At 41.8% G+C, this 23,725-nt stretch overlaps 1 protein-coding gene across 2 annotated transcripts; it reads left to right on the top strand.

The window, feature by feature from the left end:
- LOC121552865 (glucose-6-phosphate exchanger SLC37A1) lies at positions 1–22,031 on the top strand. 2 transcript variants are annotated; one of them, XM_041865951.2, is made up of 20 exons: positions 3–544; positions 2,146–2,392; positions 4,155–4,236; positions 6,049–6,154; positions 6,390–6,468; positions 11,372–11,507; positions 11,676–11,752; positions 11,967–12,133; positions 12,286–12,344; positions 12,924–13,004; positions 13,106–13,237; positions 16,276–16,366; positions 17,516–17,578; positions 17,848–17,933; positions 18,188–18,236; positions 18,463–18,536; positions 18,720–18,798; positions 18,928–19,025; positions 19,115–19,191; positions 20,913–22,031. In XM_041865951.2, exons 2-20 carry the CDS (start codon positions 2,337–2,339, stop codon positions 20,926–20,928), a joined length of 1,608 nt encoding a protein of 535 aa, XP_041721885.1. In that variant the 5' UTR covers positions 3–544; positions 2,146–2,336; the 3' UTR covers positions 20,929–22,031. The 2 variants fall into 2 exon arrangements, with proteins under 2 accessions (XP_041721891.1, XP_041721885.1); XM_041865957.2 differs by lacking the exon at positions 20,913–22,031 and having other exon boundaries at positions 1–544; positions 19,115–19,529.
- Positions 22,032–23,725: the final 1,694 nt, after the last annotated feature.

Raw genomic sequence — 23,725 nt, 5'->3', positions numbered from 1 at the left:
GATTGGGCGGATTCGATTATGCTGAGCCGCGGGGCACCGGGAGGATCGCCGTTATCAAATCGAACAGTAATCTGTGCCACTTGGTCATTTTGTCAACAAGGCGGCATGATGCATCGTCCAGAAACAATTTAATTTTTTCCCTAAGTAAATGTTTAACTTTTCTGACTATTTTTCATTGGGATGGTAGGTAAAGCGTTTTTATCAAAAGCAATGACTTTTGCATGGAAAACACAGAATCCTACTAATTACTACAAGTGCTTAATTACGTCACTTTTGTTTTGAGCCGACTTCGCCGTGGGTTTTGAACTGGGCACCTGGCTCACGCCTGGGAGGCAATCGGGTTCATATCGAATGCAATCAAATTTCAGCTGATGCAAAAGACGCCTACACGGGCGAGATTAATCGAACCCCCTCACTGAAGTGTGACAGTTCCACGAAGGTCTGAAAGAACAAGGAAGTTATAGCTAACCGCCAGATAACCTGCCGCCTGAGTTGGACGAGAAACAATACGTGTATTTTGGTTATTCCCTCTATTTCAACCAAGGTAAGTTTGATAATGTCTCTCTATCCATGTCTGAATTGATGGGCGCGGCGATTTTCCACAGCCTTTTCTGTCAAGGCAGGATGAGCAGAAAGTGAATTTGAGAGCACGGTTACATGCACACAATAATGCGATTATTGTGGATAGTCAAATTAATATAATAGTTCGTTTAAAACGTTTACATGTTTGTCAAGAAGAACGATTTCCCTAATAGTCCTGTTTACATGGACACATCTGAAATCAGGCTACCTGATGGCACTGATAAATGCAGACCGTGTTAGTTTTGGGAAGCATATTTGATTCTGAGTTCAGACATACATGAAAACTACTTCAAGACACATACATTATATTTTTCTGAACTCCACTTCGGAAGGGAGGCTCGCTTCGCTGGTGGTAGGACATGCGCAGATTACATACACTGCTGGAAGGCAGAATAAAAGTGTTTACATGCCCTAATAATTCGAACGATTGCTCAGAAAACTAGGTGTTTTAATCGGCGTATGCTACTTTGACTTTATGGCGATTTAAGATAAGCAGAATAAGGTGTTTACATGACTTGCATAATGCCTACTGCCATAATCAGTTTAATGTTGAATTATTAGTGTACATGTAAACATTTGTAATGAGATTGGAGAAACGGTTGGTTACAAAGTTGCTGATGATCATAATCATTGAAAACATAGTATGGACGATGTGGCTTTCTAGCAAATGTCCTGCAGTAGGCTTCTCTCTTTTGATGGCTGTCACACAATGTCTTTTTTTGATTTTAATGGTTGTAAACGTGTTTTTGTTTTTTACAACAATCCAAGATAATTACACTTTTGCTTTGTATACAACAACTGATCTCAATTAGGATGCTATGTAATAAATCCCTAAATTAGGGGGAAAAAACATATTTTTAAATAACATTGGTTAAACCAGTATTGTCTACTGAAGTTCAGTAGCCTAATTCACTTCAGTAAATTATTTTGAGGCTCTGCAGCTGCCACATCTAAATGTAAAGCCTGGTCAAGTTGATTCCAGGTATGAGGTTTTGCTATTAGCTCTACTGCAGGCTGCTGTAGTGTATGGGCCAACAGGTGTTGTGCTGTGAAAGTTTTAGTGGGTTACTTAGTAGCCTATGTCGAATGAATCCATTGAACTTGCACTTTAAGTGCTAAATTGATGACATTGACCATACCTGTAGTGTAAATGACTAATGTCGTGGCAGAGGCCCATGATAGAGTTGAGCAAGCCAAGCTGTTGCTAGGTACACTGTTGGTGGTTCAGTGCTTGGCAACGTCATGTTTTCAGACCAAGATTCCAGCATATTAGGTTATTCATGCCTGGTAATAAAAGCAATGGTCCTTCTGCTGCCCTCTGCTACACATGTGATCCCCAGAGTATGAAGCAGAAGTTGTATGAATGCCAGGAATATATCTTATCCCCCACTGAGATGAGTTGCTTGGTGGAAAGTTTACTGTAGCCTACAATGCCTTCCTTGGACACATACATCCACAAAGTTTAAGTTATAGAACTTACATTATGGAATGGAGAGAGATGCTCATGCCAGCTTCAGAGGTCCTGCTGTGTTTGAAACTGTCTTTCATTCTTGTGCCCTGTAGGAGAACACAGCTTCTGAGGGGGTATTCCAGCAGGTTCTTGGCCATGTCTCCCAGGCCTAGTGTTGAGCTCACAGGGTGCTTCTGGCCAGAAGTGAGCTGCAGGTCTTTGTGTCGGTCATCGTCATCATTGCTGTGAGATCTGCCTGTCTGTTGACCCCTGACCCCGCAGTTCCTGTTATCACCCAATCATCATGGCCCCTGTGCCACCTGGCATCCGCTTCCTGGCCTCCTTCAACAGAGACCAGTGGTGAGTTTTGTATGTCTGTCTGTCAGATCAATACGTTCTGTTGGTTTGTGCCCCTACTCTGTTTTTTAGGTGTATTTGTCAGTACAGGACTGGCTTACACGTGAACTTAGTTGTAAATTGTTGATGACTTATCATGAAGAGACCTCAGGGCTCAAGCCATACTGTTCATGTGTGTGCCTGTGCAGGATTGTACATGTGTGTCTGTGCTTGTAGCCGTTTCTATTTAGTCCTAATTATGTGTTTTCTGCGAGAGAGTGAATTGGCCGGGTCACAGAGAAAGAGAGCGAGAGCACTGTGCAACTAACACAACGGTCCTCTAAGTTCCCATACATCATGTAGAGGAGGGCATACGCACCATCTACTGTATGTGGCATAGCCCTGTATACGTACAGGCTGCTTAATGATCACGTATCCCGTTCATTATTAGGGCCAGGAGTTGTTCCTGCTCAGGTCACATGGTTAGGAAAAACTCCTGATCCTATTTATTATCAAGAGAAAGAGTGGGGAACCATGTTCTGAACCTGACTTCGAAGTATTTCTTAGAGCTTTATCACATTTCATTGCGTTCATACTGATTGTTATACTGTGCGAGTGACAGTGGCATGCTGAAATCGAGGTTGTAAACCTTTGTCTCTGTGTGGCTGTAGCCAGTATAGTCTCCCTCTGCTCAGTCTCTATATGTACAGTATGTCTGGTCCTATCAGAGAGTTGGAGCTGGGACAGTGGTGGTGTTCTGTGGTATCACAGAGCCACTGACATGTTTTTCACTAAATTACTGCCAACAGGGAAGATACATTGCCAGTGTCCTAACTGTCCCCTTCCTGTCCTGTCTTGTGAACACAACCCCCTCCCCACTAGACACACAGAGAGAGAGATACAAACACACACACATGCTGTTGTGAATGTGCCTAGGCAATCAGGGAATCTTCCCTCTGGCTACTTTCCACCCCTAACAATTGGTCTGTAGGGATGGTTTATTTTTTTTATTTTTTTTGTCATTTAGCAGACGCTCTTATCCAGAGCGACTTACATGAGCAATTAGGGTTAAGTGCCTTGCTCAAGGGCACATCGGCAGATTTTTCACCTAGTCGGCTCGGGGATTAGAACCAGCGACCTTTCGGTTACTGGCACAACGCTCTTAAACACTAAGCTACCTGCCGTGGGGTTAAGATGTCAAGACTGCCATAAATTGCTGTGTTTGGCTAGGTCAGGGGCAGACCCACGTCGAGGTGGCTGTGTTTGGCTAGGTCAGGGGGTAGACGCGTCCAGATATGTCAAACTCGATTTGTTTGCCAATTGCACAAGTCCCCAAGGAAATGACTTGAGTGGGAAAATTAAAGGAACGGCACATCCTGGCCTTTGTTATCCTTACCAGTTCTCACTGTGTACTTTTAACATTGAATTATTTTGCAAAGATTAGCAAATTCCTTTGATTGTGTAGGTGTAGCTATCCTCCCAGGTGAAATGTTTGATCTCCATTCAGCTCGTTTACGCCACTATAAAAGAAGCCAGCCAGTCAGTTCAGCCAAGAGGTCCAAAGTCCAGTTGTTCTCCACCCCCTCAGAATATAAGTTAACATCAACAACATATCTAAGGACAGATCTAGGATCAGATTACCCTAAATCCAAACCTCACATTGACCATTGCGAGAATGAAACGAGATCTCACCCTGTATCAGTCGTCAGGGATGAATGCTACCCACTGACTACCTCCTCCCGTCCAGCCCTTCTCACTGCTGCCCCCTTGTGTTGTCCCCCTCCAGGTACCGAGCCTTCACATTTGGCCTCACCTTCCTTCTGTACACCAGCTTCCACCTGTCCAGAAGACCCATCAGCATCGTCAAGGTAACATACACACACACACACAGACAGACACACTGATGTATCCTATAGGGAATTTGCTGTACTATACTGGCATAACACATAATAAGAGATTTACTCACTAAACACTCCTCTCCACACATTAAATATACAGTGGGGAGAACAAGTATTTGATACACTGCCAATTTTGCAGGTTGTCCTACTTACATAGCATGTAGAGGTCTGTAATTTTTATCATAGGTACACTTCAACTGTGAGAGACGGAATCTAAAACAAAAATCCAGAAAATCACATTGTATGATTTTTAAGTAATTAATTTGCATTTTATTGCATGACATAAGTATTTGATACATCAGAAAAGCAGAAATTAATATTTGGTACAGAAACCTTTGTTTGCAATTACAGAGATCATACGTTTCCTGTAGGTCTTGACCAGGTTTGCACACACTGCAGCAGGGATTTTGGCCCACTCCTCCATATAGACCTTCTCCAGATCCTTCAGGTTTCGGGGCTGTCGCTGGGCAATACGGACTTTCAGCTCCCTCCAAAGATTTTCTATTGGGTTCAGGTCTGGAGACTGGCTAGGCCACTCCAGGTCCTTGAGATGCTTCTTACGGAGCCACTCCTTAGTTGCCCTGGCTGTGTGTTTTGGGTCGTTGTCATGCTGGAAGACCCATCCACGACCCATCTTCAATGCTCTTACTGAGGGAAGGAGGTTGTTGGCCAAGATCTTGCGATACATGGCCCCATCCATCCTCCCCTCAATACGGTGCAGTTGTCCTGTCCCCTTTGCAGAAAAGCATCCCCAAAGAATGATGTTTCCACCTCCATGCTTCACGGTTGGGATGGTGTTCTTGGGGTTGTACTCATCCTTCTTCTTCCTCCAAACACGGCGAGTGGAGTTTAGACCAAAAAGCTCTATTTTTGTCTCATCAGACCACATGACCTTCTCCCATTCCTCCTCTGGATCATCCAGATGGTCATTGGCAAACTTCAGACGGGCCTGGACATGCGCTGGCTTGAGCAGGGGGACCTTGCGTGCGCTGCAGGATTTTAATCCATGACGGCGTAGTGTGTTACTAATGGTTTTCTTTGAGACTGTGGTCCCAGCTCTCTTCAGGTCATTGACCAGGTCCTGCCGTGTATTTCTGGGCTGATCCCTCACCTTCCTCATGATCATTGATGCCCCACGAGGTGAGATCTTGCATGGAGCCCCAGACCAAGGGTGATTGACCGTCATCTTGAACTTCTTCCATTTTCTAATAATTGCACCAACAGTTGTTACCTTCTCACCAAGCTGCTTGCCTATTGTCCTGTAGCCCATCCCAGCCTAGTGCAGGTCTACAATTTTATCCCTGATGTCCTTACACAGCTCTCTGGTCTTGGCCATTGTGGAGAGGTTGGAGTCTGTTTGAGTGTGTGGACAGGTGTCTTTTATACAGGTAACGAGTTCAAACAGGTGCAGTTAATACAGGTAATGAGTGGAGAACAGGAGGGCTTCTTAAAGAAAAACTAACAGGTCTGTAAGAGCCAGAATTCTTACTGGTTGGTAGGTGATCAAATACTTATTTCATGCAATAAAATGCAAATGAATTACTTAAAAATCATACAATGTGATTTTCTGGATTTTTGTTTTAGATTCCGTTTCTCACAGTTGAAGTGTACCTATTATAAAAATTACAGACCTCTACATGCTTTGTAAGTAGGAAAACCTGCAAAATCGGCAGTGTATCAAATACTTGTTCTCCCCACTGTATGTTGGGTTTACTGTAGTTTGTGCTTTTTTCAGTGTGTGCACACATGAATGTTTGCTCATTCTGATTATTTGTTCCACAGAGTGAGCTACATAAGAACTGCTCAGCTCTCAATGAGCTCTCCACAGCCAGTAGTAGCCAGCTGTCTAACCTCCACACAGATGCAGAGTGCAGCTGGAAACCCTTTGGTGAGACCCCACTCAACCCTTGTTCTCCCCCTCTTTCATCCTCCTCTCAATCCCACTTTCTCTACTACATTTTATGCATCCTCTATCCCTACACTTATCACTAATCACATATTTTTTTACTATTCATTCACACATTGTTGTCGATCCCCATAACCAAACCCAGGAGCCTGTATTCAGATGAGTTGTCCTTGGTTGAATTGATGTCATTCTCATGTAAAACTACCTCCATATCCAGATAAAAGCAACTATAAGCAGCTGCTGGGAGCCGTGGACTACTCCTTCCTCTGTGCCTATGCTGTGGGCATGTTCCTCAGGTAAGGCTAAAACTAGGCAGTCCACTTTACCTGATCAGGAAAACCTCTGGGCTCTAGTTATCGGCTAAAGCTCTTCCCCATCTCTCGTCCGCCAGTCAGTCAGTCATTAAATCTGCAGGCAGAGTCTATGGGTGTTGCGGTGACTGTATTACTGCCACACCGGTGGTCATGAAGGCAGTCAAATTCCACATGACTGTTTAGTTACGGTAATTAGGCTTCTCCAAGCTCATATGCTCAGCTGGTAGAGCACGGAGCTTGTAACGCCAAGGTAGTGGGTTCGATCCCCGGGACCACCCATACACAAAAATTTATGCACGCATGACTGTAAGTCGCTTTGGATAAAAGCGTCTGCTAAATGGCATATTATTATTATATTATTATATGCTGCTGATGGTCATTAGTAGCCTACCAAACTTGCGAACTACCTGGTACTCAGCACTCTATTGTCCCTCTAATCACTCTGACATCAATGCAAATGTAATTGAAAATCTAATCAAACACTTCATGAGAGCTCATGTTGCGCAACATTTCTATAGGCTATGCAAATGCATGAGAAAACAGCGTGATGGCCTCTATTAAAAAGAGGAGGATCCCATCAGCTTTCTATAGGCTAGGCCTACTATATTTATTTCTCAACTTTCCTAATATTAAGCACATTGCTTATCTTTACAACAGGAGTTAAACCTACCTGGCTGGCATGAAAAAGAACCACGGGAAAAGCATCCTCCATTCGCTATTTAAGAGCATAGATGACATGTATTTTTTCCCCTGCCCCTGTTTCGAGACAGGTGCACGATAATGGTCCATTCTAAATCAAAACAAATTTCACACATATATTATTTAGTATATGTAAAGACAAGATTAAATCAAGAATAGTCTGATGGGTGACAATATTAGCCTATCACTTGTGAATTATATGTTATCACTTGTGAATGATGCCCAGCATAAGGCTAGAAACAATGCCTTTTTTTGCAACTTTTGACATTTACATTTAAGTCATTTAGCAGACGCTCTTATCCAGAGCGACTTACAGTTAGTGAGTGCATACATTTATTTTTATTGATTTAAAAAAAATACTTTTTCTAATCATAGTCACACACCTCATGTAGCCTAGCCCATAGGCCTAAATGTTTTGATAAGGTTTGTATCACAACTAAAATGGCCAAACAATTTCTTAAAATTAAGCACATTAATCTGCTTTACAAAGGGTGTAGAGCCTAACTGGCAAACATAAGCAGCGCATGAATTTCAAGTTTGGGGACGATTATTTTCACCAAAGAAATGCACCTTTATAATAAAAGCATTACATGCATAATCGCATTTGGGGTCACTTTTGATAATGGTGTTTTCCCGCTAATGGAACAATCGCGCTTATAGCCACTGGCCGCAAAAGGCATGACTTTTTTTAGGGTGCGTTACGGCCACACAAAGGGGACGCCGGGAAATTTGAGGCATTAACAAGTGTGTACAGCCTGTGCAAAAAACTAAGCAGAGCTCATGCCTTTTCAAGCAACTTTTTTCAAATCATCATTAGTCACATCATGCAGCCTTACAATGTATTAAAAATCAAAACATATAGCCCAACGTTTGTAGAACAACTAAAGTTACATGAATAACTAGAAGCGTAAAAGAGTACCTATTTCTTTGTTAACCGCTCAACACAGAATAGCTGCATGTGCACACTCCCTCAAATCGTTTGGAGAAAATATCCTTTCTATTTTATTCAGCTTTGTTCAATTGTATTCTGCATACTATAAAATAATGCCATGGAATTCTAAGCAAATCTTGTCTGCTAAATGAACTAGTGTAGCCCACAGCCATTCGGCATAGCCAGATCAGGACTAACATAAGGACAACTCAGAGTATCCTATTCTGTTCTTCTGAAATAGACTACATTTTCTTCATATCATGTTTCTTTTAGACCTGTCGAAAATAAATACATAATGGATTTATTGTGAAGGTGTAGGCTATATTACATGGATTTATTAGACTTTTTTAAATGTGGATGTTCCAAAGGTCTGCATCAGTGGCTTGTAGGCTATGTGTGGAAGCCAGGAGATGCTAAATGTGTTTATGTTAATTAACGGTCAATTACCGTGAGACCAACAGTTATTTGCTTGACAATCACCGGCTAACTACATTTTGTGACCGCCACAGCCCTAGCAGTCTCAATTGGGTGTTCTTCGTTGGTGAGCAGACCCTGATTCAAGAATTTTAACAGATTTCAATTATTTTTTAGCCAGATCCTAATTGGAATATCGAATTTTATGTTCCTTTTGATGGCGTTGAAGGCCCTTCTTGCCTTGTCTCTCAGATCGTTCACAGCTTTGTGGAAGTTACCGGTGGTGTTGATGTTTAGGCCGAGGTAGGTATAGTTTTTGTGTGTGCTCTAGGGCAACGGTATCTAGATGGAATTTGTATTTGTGGTCCTGGCAACTGGATCTTTTTTGGAACACAATTATTTTTGTCTTAGTGAGATTCACTGTCAGGGCCCAGGTCTGACATAATCTGTACAGAAGATCTAATTACTGCTGTAGTCCCTCCTTGGTTGGGGACAGAAGCACCAGATCATCAGCAAACAGTAGACATTTGACTTCAGATTCTAGGAGGGTGAGGCTAGGTGCTGCAGACTTCTAGTGCCCTCGCCAATGTTTTTATATATATGTTGAAGAGGTTGGGGTTCAAGCTGCATCCTTGTCTCACCCCACGGCCCTGAGGAAAGAAATCAGTGTGTTTTTTGCCAATTTTAACCGCACACTTGTTTGTGTACATGGATTTTATAATGTTGTATGTTTTTCTCCCAACACCGCTTTCCATCAATTTATATAGCAGACCCCTATGTCAAATTGAGTCAAGCTTTTTTGAAATCTACAAAACATGAGAAGACTTTGTTTTGTTTGTTTTTAGGGTGTGTTGAATACGTGGTCTGCCATACGGTAATTTGGTAAAAAGCCAATTTGAAATTTGCTCAGGATGTTGTTTTCACTGAGGAAATGTAGGAGTCTGCTGTTAATGATAATGTAGAGAATTTTCCAGAGGTTGCTGTTGATGCAGATCCCATGGTAGTTATTGGGGTCAAATTTGTCTCCACATTTGTAGATTGGGGTGACCAGTCCTTGGTTCCAAATATTGGGGAAGATGCCAGAGCTGAGGATTGTGTTAAAGAGTTTTAAGTATAGCAAATTGGAATTTGTGGTCTGTATATTTTTTATCATTTCATTTAGGATACCATCAACACCACAGGCCTTTTTGGGTTTGAGGGTTTGTATTTTGTCCTGTAGTTCATTCAATGTAATTGGAGAATCCAGTGGGTTCTGGTAGTCTTTAATAACTGATTCTAAGATTTGTAAATGATCATGTGTATGTTTTTGCTGTTTGTTCTTTCTTTTATAGTGCCAAAAAGAGAAGCGGTTTATCCATACATCTCCATTTTGGATAGATAGCTCTTTGTGTTGTTGTTTGTTTAGTGTGTTCCAATTTTCCCAGAGGTGGTTAGATTCTATGGATTCTTCAATTACGTGCGCTTCCTTCTTTTTCCTTAGTGTATTCCTGTACTGTTTTAGTGTTTCACCACAGTAAAGGCTTAGGTTTTCTTGGTCGCTGTGGTTTTGGTTGGATAGATTTCTACATTTCTTTTAGGTTTTTGCATTCTTCATCAAACCATTTGTCATTGTTGTTAATTTTCTTAGGTTGTCTGCTTGAAATGTTTAGATTTGATGGGGAAGCGGAAAGGTCAAATATACAGTTTACACCTTCACTATTGCAGTGAAACGTTTTGTCCAGAAAGTTGTCTAAAAGGGATTGAATTTGTTGTTGCCCAATTGTTTTTTGGTAGGTTTCTTCACTACTTTCCTTCCATCTATAGCATTTCTTAACAGTATGCGTTTGTTTGGCTTTGATGTCTCATGATTCAGTATTGCTCTGTTCAAGTAGACTGTGATTTTGCTGTGATCTGATATGAGTGTCAGTGGGCTGACTGTGAACGCTCTGAGAGACTCTGGGTTGAGGTCAGTAATAAAGTAATCAACAGTACTACTGCTAAGGGATGAGCTGTAGGTGTATCTACCGTAGGAGTTCCCTCAAAGCCTACCATTGACTATGTACAGACCCAGTGTTGTGACCCATTTTGTTGGTTGTTTTATCGTAGTTGTGTCTAGGGGGGAATATCTCGCTCTTTTTTTTCCTCTCTCTTTTTGTCTTTCGCTCTCTCTCCTCTCACTCCCCCTTTCTCTCCCTCTCTCTCTTTTAGCCATGAAAAGGTCCTCATTCTGTCGCTTTGCATTTCCACAGTGTTACAACATGAACACAGTGTGCTTTTCAAGGACAGTGTTGCGTAACTAACTCTGTGCCCCAGCAAGGTCAAACAGCTTCTAGCCAAGCTTGTGGCGGGCTGGATGTCATGCTAAATAGTGTTGGTTATTTTATTTTCATTTAATTCAAAACTGATGTTTCGTTGTATCAGGGGTAGAGAACATTTTTCAATATGCCAGCCAATTCTCATGCTGAATATGCCAGCCATTTTTGTCAGCCTGCATTGGGCGCCGAGTGGCGCAGTGGTCTAAGGCTGTGCCACTAGAGATCCTGGTTCGAATCCAGGCTCTGTCGTAGCCGGCCGCGACCGGGAGACCCATGGGGGGCGCACAATTGGCCCAGCGTGGTCCAGGGTAGGGGAGGGAATGGCCGGCAGGGATGTAGCTCAGTTGGTAGAGCATGGCGTTTGCAACGCCAGGGTTGTGGGTTCGATTCCCACAGGGGGCCAGTATGAAAAAATTAAATAATGTATGCACTCACTAACTGTAAGTCGCTCTGGATAAGAGCGTCTGCTAAATGACTAAAATGTAAATGTAAATGTAAAATGAAACTGGTCTTATGCATTGTTAAAATGTCATTGTGCGTCCTGCAGTGGCATCATCGGTGAACGCCTGCCCATCCGTCTGTACCTGACGTTTGGCATGCTGATGAGCGGCCTCTTCACCTGTCTGTTTGGCCTGGGCTACATCTACAACATCCACAGCCTTGGCTTCTATATATTTGTCCAGGTAAGTCACAAAGTGGACCTACTGTAACTACCTACACATGTACAATATAAGTCAAGCCATACAAAATTGTTGGTCTGACATTTCATAGGAAGACGAGTTCAGAATTCAGAGGTCAAAAGTTGTATATTCTGAATGTTTTTCTAACTCTGTGTTTCTCCTCTGCCTCAGGTGGCTAATGGCTTGGTTCAGACCACTGGCTGGCCCAGTGTTGTCACATGCATCGGGAACTGGTTTGGAAAGGGAAGGTAAGCCACGAGATCTGTTGTTAATGAAATGATTCCTCCATAGTTCAGATACACTGAAATTATAGGAGATGCATTGAATAGAAAATAGTTATAGAAGATACATTGAAGTTAAAACAGGATTCTAACTGGTTTGCCTGGTAGGAGGGGTCTGATCATGGGCCTGTTCACATGATAACACTAACCTAACCCTTTTTATAACTGGTGTCTCCTACAGGAGGGGTCTGATCATGGGCATATGGAACTCCCACACCTCCGTGGGCAACATCTTGGGCTCTCTGATTGCAGGCTACTGGGTCTCCTCCAACTGGGGCCTGTCCTTCATCGTTCCCGGCCTCGTCATCGCTGCCATGGGAATCATCTGCTTCCTCTTCCTCATCGAACGTGAGTACTGCTATGTGATTGGTTGGAGGAGGAAGAGACTCGTCCCATTTGCCTTTGAGTAGCTTCGATGCTTGATTTATGCGATGGTCAGAGTTTTGCATGCTGATATTTACTGTGATTTTGGTTTAAACTGTTCTTGGTTTTGTCTGTAGATCCAAATGATCTTAGAAGCATCCATGCTGTACAGAACCCTGCTCCCTGCAGCAACAATGTGAGTACTTAGGATGTCTCGCTTGTTCTCAAAAGCATCTCTAGTTAGTATAGACATAATATGAAGGACATTTCAGAGGTATAAATTCACAGATATATTCATGAATCACAGACCGTAAAAGCCCCACTTTGTTATATGCTTAGTCTAAATGCCATTTTGGAAATGTGTGTCCGTGAGTGGGATCATTGTGTGGATCACACGTCATCAGAATTTGCCTGGATAGCATCACATCTGTCGCACATCGCGCCCGGCAACCATTTCCTAGACAACTGTCGTCCACTTTAGCTCCTTGTGTAGACGTAGAGTACCTGAGTGTCTCCGAGAGCGTGGGCTGGCTCTGGTAAAAAGGCCTCCCTGGAGACAGACACACAAATCAAAAAGAGATGAAACATTATGAACGTGGGCAGATTCATTGTATAAGCTTTATTTAGGGTTCTTCTTGATTGACAGGTCTCATTTTCAGTCTCCCACTCTACTATGAACTGCATTGCAGTTGTTTTCACTGGTAGCTGGTGGAACACCTACCAGTACATTGTGGTAAACTATATTGTACTTTGTTTTTGTTTTTTGCTCATGCAGCAAAAGCTGACAAAGAACTGGAATGGGACGAATGGACACAAGCAACTGTACCATTCATACAAACAGGGAGACAAATATCAGGTGTGCCTGTTTTTATCGGAGTTTGTCTGTGTTTATGTTAGTGTCTGTATGTGGATCTGTGTGTTATTAACCCTTGTTTTTCCCCTCCATCTCTCTCTCAGAACTGGGACACAGATCTGCTGCTCCCTCAGGACAACAACAGCAGTGTGTCTGTCCCCGTACAGCAGGTGGCGGTGGTGAGGAGCGAATCAGAGCCCTCGGCCATCAGCTTCATGGGAGCTCTACGCATTCCGGTCAGTCACCTGACCTCTCACACCACCCATATCACATACACACAATAACAAAGGCCTAGGCCCTGTTCCCCAAAGCCAGGGGTGTCAAACTCAATTCCTGGAGGGCCATTTATCTGCTGGTTTTTGTTATTTCCTTTCAATTCATGTCCAATTAAGACCTAGACAACCAGGTAAGGTGAGTTTCTAACTAATAAATTACCTTAATTGATCAATCAAGTACCAGGGAGGGGCAAAAACCCGCAGAGGAGGACACTGGAAAATGGCGACTGCTTGAATCTCAAAGTGCAGCAAGTGAAGTGTGTGATAATGAATGGAAAATAGTGAAATCAAAGAATGGAACTAAACAAGCAGAAGATGTAGCAGAAGATGTAGCAGAAGATGAGGACCTGCATTTTTTGGACAAGGAGGTTCATTTGGGAAATCCATTTGTAATATTGAGGACTGTGGAGAAAGCAGTGGGAAAGGTGGATTCAATCAAGGTGACTAGAAGCGGCCTCGTTTTGGTTAATTGGAGTTAACCAAAGGAGTTATGACTGGAGTCTCGTTGGATATACAGTACCTGTCAAAAGTTTGGACACACCTACTCATTCAAGGGTTTTTCTTTATTTTTACTATTTTCTACATTGTAGAATAATAGTGAAGACATCAAAACTATGAAATAACACATGGAATCATTTAGTAACCAAAAAAGTGTTAAACAAATCAAAATATATTTGAGATTCAACAAATAGCCACCCTTTGCCTTGATGACAGCTTTGCACACTCTTGGCATTCTCTCAACCAGCTTCACCTGGAATGCTTCTCCAACAGTCTTGAAGGAGTTCCCACATATGCTGAGCACTTGTTGGCTGCTGTTCTTACACTCTGCGGTCCAACTCATCCCAAACCATCTCAATTGGGTTGAGGTCGGGGGATTGTGGAGGCAAGGTCATCTGATGCAGCACTCCATCACTCTCCTTCTTGGTCAAATAGACCTTACGCAGCCTGGAGGTGTGTTGGGTCATTGTCCTGTTGAAAAACAAATGATAGTCCCACTAAGTGCAAACCAGATGGGATGGCGTATCGCTGCAGAATGCTGTGGTAGCCATGCTGGTTAAGTGTGCCTTGAATTCTAAATAAATCACAGACCGTGTCACCAGCAAATCACCATCACACCACCTCCTCCATGCTTCACGGTGGGAACCACACATGCAGAGATAATCCGTTCACCTACTCTGCGTCTCTCAAAGACATGGCGGTTGGAACCAAAAATCTCAAATTTGGACTCATCAGACCAAAGGACATATTTCCACCGGTCTAAAGTCCATTGCTCGTGTTTCTTGGCCCTAGCAAGTCTCTTCTTGTTGGTGTCCTTTAGTAGTGGTTTCTTTGCAGTAATTCGACCATAAAGGCCTGATCCACGCAGTCTCCTCTGAACAGTTGATGTTGAGATGTGTCTGTAACTTGAACTCTGAAGCATTTATTTGGGCTGCAATTTCTGAGGCTGGTAACTCTAATGAACTTATCTTCTGCAGCAGAGGTAACTCTGGGTCTTCCTTTCCTGTGGCGGTCCTCATGAGAGCCAGTTTCATCATAGCGCTTGATGGTTTTTTCGACTGCACTTGAAGAAACTTTCAAAGTAATGATGGACTGTCGTTTCTCTTTGCTTATTTGAGCTGTTCTTGCCATAATATGCACTTGGTCTTTTACCAAATAGGGCTATCTTCTGTATACCACCTACCCCTACATTGTCCCAACACAACTGATTGGCTCAAATGCATTAAGAAGGAAAGAAATTCCACAAATTAACTTTTAACAAGGCACACCTGTTAATTGAAATGCATTATTGGTGACTACCTCATGAATCTGGTTGAGAGAATGCCAATAGTGTGCAAAGCTGTCATCAAGGCAAAGGGTGGCTACTTTGAAGAATCTCAAATATAAAATATATTTTTTGGTTACTACATGATTCCATATGTGTTATTTCATAGTTTTGGTGTCTTCACTATTATTATACAATGTAGAAAATAGTAAAAATTAAGAAAAACCTTTGAATGAGTAGGTGTGTCAACTTTTGACTGGTACTGTAGATGACGAGTACTTTAGTCAGAAAATCCCAGGAGTGTTCAGTGCACGTCGCATGACCCGTATGGTAAATGGAAGGAAGGAGAAAAGCCTATCGATGTTGTTTGAGGAGATTCTACCTGAATATGTGAAGCTTGGATATGTGAGGTATGCGGTGAGAGCATTTGTGTCCAAACCATTACAGTGTGGGAATTGTAAAGGATATGGTCACGTGTCAAATGTTTGCGGAAGGGAGAAGTAATGTATTGAAGAATCTGTCAATGGAAAATGTTGCAACTGTGGTGGGGATCATACTCCGGACTTCCTTGAGTGCCCTTTTAGGGTGAATGAGGTTGAGGTGTCAAGGATCAGGGCTGTACAGCAGATCTCCTATGTGGAGGTGGTGAAGAGAGTCGAAGGTGCAAGAGGCAACAGTGTTGAAAATATGGCGGTGGATGCATTGCAACCAGTTGCTAATGTTTTAAGTTGATCGAGTGATCTGGATACACTCATTGTGAAAAGGTAGATTTTGTCGCATTTATAACCACAGTGATTCATTGTAAAGCACAAGTGTCTAAGAAGTCCAAGAAGCTGGACATCATATCTGCAGCCAATTTAGATAATTTTTTCTTACAGAAAAGCAGGTTGGTTTTGTTTAGTTCATTTCTTTTTTGATAGTGGGTATGATATTTAATGTATTTTTACCCACATTATTTCATTTTTTGGGATCCTTATTATCCACCCGCACAGTAGTAGGCAGAATGCACATCCAATTGTTGTGAACGCCATTATACCATAAAAGAAGAAGAGCCTGCAAACACATGTGCCCTATGCACTTAAATAGATCTGAAATAATTGCATAGGTACTGTATAAGCAACAGGGAAAACCCCTTGCCCTAAACATACACCATACAAGGTACCACGGCATTCTATTCTGGAGAAATGTATAGTTTTTTTAATTTGTTGACAGTATGCTTCTCTCTTTCTCTCTCCAGGGAGTAATAGAGTTCTCGCTCTGTTTGCTGTTTGCCAAGCTGGTCAGCTACACCTTCCTCTTCTGGCTGCCACTCTACATCACGAAAACCGGTATGTACATCACACTTCAACAGTGGTTCTGAACTGGTGGGTTGCGAATATTTTTTTATTTTAAAAATAATTATTAAACATTTAAAATCAGTTAAAAATGGATATTATATTTTTTATGAAAATATACTCCCGTCTGAGTTTAAACAACTAATACCAGGTAGAAAGTGTGTAGAAATTATAATGAACCTACATTTAAAAAAAATAAAAAATTCTCTGAAAACGATTATTCTTCAATCACAGTATTTTCAATATAGAGTTATAAGCAGCACTATTTAGATTTTTACATTTTAGTCATTTAGCAGACGCTCTTATCCAGAGCGATTTACAGTTAGTGAGTGCATACATTTTTCATACTGGCCCCCCATGGGAATCAAACCCACAACCCTGGCGTTGCAAACGCCATGCTCTACCAACTGAGCTACACGGGACACAGATGAGTTTGTGGTCTCAAACAAGTGAGCTTGCCAACGTTCTTCATCAAGAATATGAGCAATATGGAATTATTGACAATTAAAAAGGTGGGAATGTTGTTCCCTTGTCTAATATAATTGCTACATTTACTGTCAATATAGCATTAAAAATTGTTTTCCAGATTGCATTTTTCCCCAAATAAGTTGCCATACGAATATTGGGTTGCGACTGAGACAACCTGGTTCAATTTGGGTGCCGACGCAAAATCAGTTGAACCATTACACTAGACTACAACAAAACCCTCACCCCCTGCTACATCCATATAGGAACTCTGTCTGTTTGGTCAAGTATACGGTACATGAATCCAGGGCATTGTGGAGAGATCTATAAGAAGTGTCAGGGCATTCAGTATTTGTCCACTACCTGCTATACCTGCTAGTCATTGTCTGATACATACTGTATCTATCTGCTATCTGACATTTATGTCTTGATAGTCTGTGGTCAGGTATGTGGTCAAACCAGCTCTACCTATTAGGACAGAGGTTCTCAAACCTTTTCACTCAGGCCTCCCTTCCAGCATTGGGGAACATCCCTGCCTGCCGACCACTCGCCCCACAGTTTGAGAACCACTGTGTTAGGATACCTATGCTTTGCTGGTTGTTTTTGTTAGTATCCTGTGTCACATGTTTGGTTTGCCAGAAGGTGTGTGGAGATAATATACCTATCTGTCTATCTCAGCTCACCTAGATGCCAAGAAGGCCGGTGATCTCTCCACTCTGTTTGACGTGGGAGGAATTGTGGGTATGTTCCCTTTTAGTTTTTTCAGTGGTTGTTTTTAGATCAGATTCTTTGGTATGAATCAAACAACTTTATGATCTGGATATTTGTATGCTCCTGTGTGTGTTGTCAGAGATTTGATTTGTAAAGATGAATTAGGAAGTCCTGACATCATTCACACATCATTATAATTGAACTACCCCCAAACCACTAATTTTATCTTGATTGTTGTGCTAATCTCATCTCTTTCTGTGTGTGTGTGTGTGTGTGTGTGTGTGTGTGTGTGTGTGTAGGGGGAATCTTGGCTGGGGTCATATCTGATAAACTGGGAAAGAGAGCCACCACCTGTGCAGTGATGCTGCTGCTGGCTGCTCCTACAGTGAGTGCCTCTTTCCCTGTGTTGCTCTGTTTGTTTCTATTTTTCTCTTTCTTTTCTCTCTTTCCCTCTCCGTTTCTGAGAATCAAACCAACTATCCTGGCGTTGCAAGAACCATGCTCTTCCAACTGAGGTTCAGAAGACCACTGAGCTACAGAGGACCGTTGACCATCTCAATGGCTAAACATAAGCATGTATCATTTAATCTTACAGGAGGACATGATTTTTAAAGTTCTTATTTTTGTTCTGTATCTCAGCTTTATGGCTTCTCCATGATCAGCGAGTTTGGACTGGGACCGACCATCGGTAATGATCCATTTATATTAATAAGTCCAGTTTTTGTTGCTCTTTTGTGAGAGGGATTGTAGACTGACTTCATGACATCCCACTCCTGAGCTCGTTTACTTATTGGCTGTGCTATTCTGACTGTCAATAACTCACAGGTGAACAGAGCTATGTCACAAGCTTGGTTGGTTTTGACATTCAACCAACGATCAAGTGAATCATGATGTGATGTCCATTTTCCTCATAGGTATGCTACTGGTGTGTGGAGGACTAGTGAATGGGCCATATGCCCTTATTACAACAGCAGTGGCTGCTGATCTGGTAAGTGTGTAGTGAGTGAGTCTTTCTCACTGTTGTTTTGCACTAATGTTAAATAATCCTCCCTAGTACAGTTTTGTCTTTCTAACCTTTTAGATCAGCCATGCTATGTCAGTATTTCCTGTGTCTGTGGGCCTTTCTCTGACCTCATATCCTGTCCCTCTCTATTTTGACCTTGGAACCTAGGGAACACACAAGAGCCTGAAGGGCAACGCCAGGGCTCTTTCTACTGTCACGGCCATCATTGACGGCACAGGATCAGTAGGTCAGTCTCTCCTGTCACCTCAAACCATAACAGTAGATCCTATGTGATAAATTAGCTCCACGAGGGGAGAATTTAGCATAGGATTAGCTCTGTGACTTACAAACTGTCCTGTGATCGTGTTCTTCTCAGGTGCAGCAATAGGCCCCCTTCTGGCAGGAGTGTTGTCGTCACAGGGCTGGGACCAGGTCTTCTACATGCTGATGGCAGCTGACTTCCTAGCACTGTTGGTAGGTGCTGATGCTTGTTAATATTTGTCTTATTTTGTATGTGGATCTTATAAAATGAGGCTTTGTGTGTGGATGTGTTTTCTCTGTAGCTGTTGCTGCGGCTGGTGACGAAGGAGCTGACCTCTGGTAATGTGGTTAAACCTCGTTCTGGCAGCACCACTGTAGAGTAAGTGAATTCTCTCTGTTTGGTTTATATTCTACTTGTTGTAGTATGGTGGTATTGTGTTGTATACAGGCTTGATTATGATGACTGATGCCACTGATCATGTTCTATGTTGATGATCCATGTTAATGTCTATGTTCTATGATCTATGTTAATGACTTGTATTTAATATCTGATTGTGTCTTTTTTATATTGTTTGCTGATGACACCAACATATTTTTGTCTGATAAAGACAGTCAGAAACGTATCACTAAATTAACTCCAATACAATTGTGAAAGGTATTGGTGTCATCAGATGAATGCAACATCTCTTCCCAATAAAAAAATTAATGGAATCTGTACTACACCTTACTCTATCCATTTATCTCATATTGTAATATAGTATGGGTCAGTACTTATAAAAGCAACCGCAATAACATCTTCATTCTCCAAAAACGTTTTGTGAGGATGGCAACTCACTCAGACAGTCGTGCCAGTTCCTCTCCACTCTTTCGTCGCCTTCAAATCCTCAATATTTATATCAACCAACTTTAAGTCTCTGTTTGTATTCCAATTCAAAATGAATCTACACCCTGTTTCTTTTCAAATGCTATTCAAATTCAATACTCGGGTTCATCATTATTCTAGAAGAACAGCCACCGATCTCCACATCCCTCCTTCTATTCAAGATTAGGTCAATTTTCCATAACTTAGATTTAAAAAAAAAATAAAAATACAAAAAATACAAACCTGCCAGTGGTGTGTTTCCACCAGACAGACTTGTTGTGGATAAAACATCAGTGCCTGATGACGTAGTGCACACAAAATGTACTTTTTCGCTTACGTTTTCATGTACCGAATAAAAATCAAAAGTTCAATGTGTTTCCATCGCATTTTCAACTCTACCAATTTAGTTTTGTCGCAAACTGTAGCCTTAAATAGTAAATGTGCCTACTCTGGTCTTGGCACGTGCGCTCTAGCCAACAGCTGGCAGATACTGTGCGGTTAGGCAAGTCTACATTATGATATTATTATGGATAAGAGCGAGAATATCTTATTTGTCAAGCATCTCATAATGTCACCAGAATAAGACCCTCAATATTTATTGGAAAGGACCATCAAGATCACTGTGCAATTTCACCACCCTGTCATCATAACTTATTTAGACTATAGCCTAATAAACTGCATGGTTTCCCAAGTCGTAGTGGGAGGACCACACCATATCATCGTGTGACTCCAAGTTTACTTCAATATGATGGTTATTATATCAATATTTGCGCATAAAGGCATTTCTACCACCGTTTCTCTTATAATTAATTTTACCGACACAAAAAGATTATTGTCGATGCTTGGCTGCTGTTTGACAAATCAAAATAATCTTACTCTTTTGTCCATAATAATCTCATCATGTAGGCTATACCTGCACTGTAGCCTAAATGTGAGCTGTTGACTAGAGCGCACGTGCCAATACCAGAGTGGGCACACTCGCTATATAACGTAACATTTTTGGTGAGAAAACCATACATAGAGTTGAAAATGTGATGGAAACCCATTTAACTTGTTGTTTTTACGGTACATCAGAATTTTAACTGCAAAAGGTATTTATATGTACATTAGGTCATCGCACACAGCCTTTTATCAATTTGATGGTTGGAAAATGCACATTGTTTTTATGCGGATTTCTGAATATTTGCATGGAAACCTAGCTAGTGATCAAAGTCTGTTTTTCTGTTTCCGTCTTGTAGGATGAAGGAGCACTAAGCACTTTGCACTAACTCTAGACCGAGAAGTGAACAGACTGGCCCTCTCAGCACAGACACACTGCATCTTATACCACTACCCTGGACTGGACCTTTTAACTGAGATGAACTGAACCCACCCTGCCTGTGGTCACCTCTCTATCTTAATCCATTCCCTACAAACCAGGGCACAGTTTTTCAAAAGTTATCTGGATTTCAAGTAAATTATTTGTCTGTTCTATTAATATGCCTTTAATCCTGTCTGATAGGTTTTGAAAAACTGGGCCCAAGAGCTAGACCATGTTCACAAAGAGACATAGACAGACAACACTTCTTTCTAAAGGTCTGTTGTCACTGCGATCTTGGCTGTACCTCCGTCCATTCAGCAGTAGTTGACGTTAACTAGTGTGTAGCTGCAGCACCAATTGGAACCGAATGAAAGTCTATGAAGATTCAGTAGCGGAGAATAACAAGCAACCAACCAAGCCATCCTCTGAGCACATACCACTTTTTTTTTTTACTTGTTCTACAGCACATTGGGCCTTTAAAAATATATTTTTTACTGTCACTTCTGCCTTATGTAACCAAAGATTGTGGTGAAATGCATAGTAATTTATATGAAAATATTTAAATGATATTTTCTTTTTTCTGGTGGTGATCTATGTATGTTCTCTGTTTAGGAAGTATATGAAGGTACTGATATGTTGTATTCTTATATGATCAGCAAATGATGGTGCGGTTTGTTATGTTTGGGGACTTGAATACTACGAATGTAACATTTTGTGTTTGAGTATGAAATTCTATATACCAACTCCGAGGAGGATCAACCATTTTTCAATCAGTTATATTTATGCAGTGCAATGTTGAAAACTGTGTGATGTTCTTTAGTATATGTAGAAAATACCAAATGCCATCACCCCAAACCTTAAAATGCTCACAAAGTAAGATAATTCATTCTGCCTTTATTGTGAACATTTTTAAAGGTGTTCCTGTGACTAATGCTTGCTACCTCCGAGTCCTGCGAGTTTAATGCGCCAAATGAGTGAAGAAAGGTAGCCTATGTACAGTGAGGGAAAAAAGTATTTGATCCCCTGCTGATTTTGTACGTTTGCCCACTGACAAAGACATGATCAATCTATAATTTTAATGGTAGGTGTATTTGAACAGTGAGAGACAGAATAACAACAACAAAATCCAGAAAAACGCATGTCAAAAATGTTATAAATTGATTTGCATTTTAATGAGGGAAATAAGTATTTGACCCCTCTGCAAAACATGACTTAGTACTTGGTGGCAAAACCCTTGTTGGCAATCACAGAGGTCAGACGTTTCTTGTAGTTGGCCACCAGGTTTGCACACATCTCAGGAGGGATTTTGTCCCACTCCTCTTTACAGATCTTTTCCAAGTCATTAAGGTTTTGAGGCTGACGTTTGGCAACTCGAACCTTCAGCTCCCTCCACAGATTGTCTATGGGATTAAGGTCTGGAGACTGGCTAGGCCACTCCAGGGCCTTAATGTGCTTCTTCTTGAGCCACTCCTTTGTTGCCTTGGCCGTGTGTTTTGGGTCATTGTCATGCTGGAATACCCATCCACGACCCATTTTCAATGCCCTGGCTGAGGGAAGGAGGTTCTCACCCAAGATTTGACGGTACATGGCCCCTTCCATCGTCCCTTTGATGCAGTGAAGTTGTCCTGTCCCCTTAGCAGAAAAACACCCCCAAAGCATAATGTTTCCACCTCCATGTTTGACGGTGGGGATGGTGTTCATCTGACCACAACACTTTCACCCAGTTCTCCTCTGAATCATTCAGATGTTCATTGGCAAACTTCAGATGGCCCTGTATATGTGCTTTCTTGAGCAGGGGGACCTTGCGGGCGCTGCAGGATTTCAGTCCTTCACAGCGTAGTGTGTTACCAATTGTTTTCTTGGTGACTATGGTCCCAGCTGCCTTGAGATCATTGACAAGATCCTCCCGTGTAGTTCTGGGCTGACTCCTCACCGTTCTCATGATCATTGCAACTCCACGAGGTGAGATCTTGCATGGAGCCCCAGGCCGAGTGAGATTGACAGTTATTTTGTGTTTCTTCCATTTGCGAATAATCGCACCAACTGTTGTCACCTTCTCACCAAGCTGCTTGGCGATGGTCTTGTAGCCCATTCCAGCCTTGTGTAGGTCTACAATCTTGTCCCTGACATCCTTGGAGAACTCTTTGGTCTTGGCCATGGTGGAGAGTTTGGAATCGGATTAATTGCTTCTGTGGACAGGTGTCTTTTATACAGGTAACAAACTGAGATTAGGAGCACTCCCTTTAAGAGTGTGCTCCTAATCTCAGCTCGTTACCTGTATAAAAGACACCTGGGAGCCAGAAATCGTTCTGATTGAGAGGGGGTCAAATACTTATTTCCCTCATTAAAATGATAATCAATTTATATCATTTTTGACATGCGTTATTCTGGATTTTTTTCTTGTTATTCTGTCTCACTGTTCAAATAAACCTACCATTAAAATTATAGACGGATCATTTCTTTGTCAGTGGGCAAACGTACAAAATCAGCAGGGGATCAAATACTTTTTTCCCTCACTGTACCTTCATGAAAAAGTCATCTATATTCTTATGAACTTTCATGATGGCACATGCCTGGGGCTGTGGTGAATTTCAATTCACCTCCCGTATTTAACTGAATTGAAATGGGAGGGACCCCATCCAGTAACATGTCATTGTTCTTTATGTGGCGCTAGAGCACTTCTTGGTGGAAGCTGAATCATTATTATCGCAGTGCTTCAGTGGTAGTACTTGAAATACTGTGTACGTTTTG

This window comes from Coregonus clupeaformis, chromosome 4, assembly GCF_020615455.1.
Source record: "Coregonus clupeaformis isolate EN_2021a chromosome 4, ASM2061545v1, whole genome shotgun sequence".
Lineage (NCBI taxonomy): Eukaryota > Metazoa > Chordata > Actinopteri > Salmoniformes > Salmonidae > Coregonus > Coregonus clupeaformis.
This window is presented reverse-complemented; position numbering and strand designations above follow the sequence as displayed.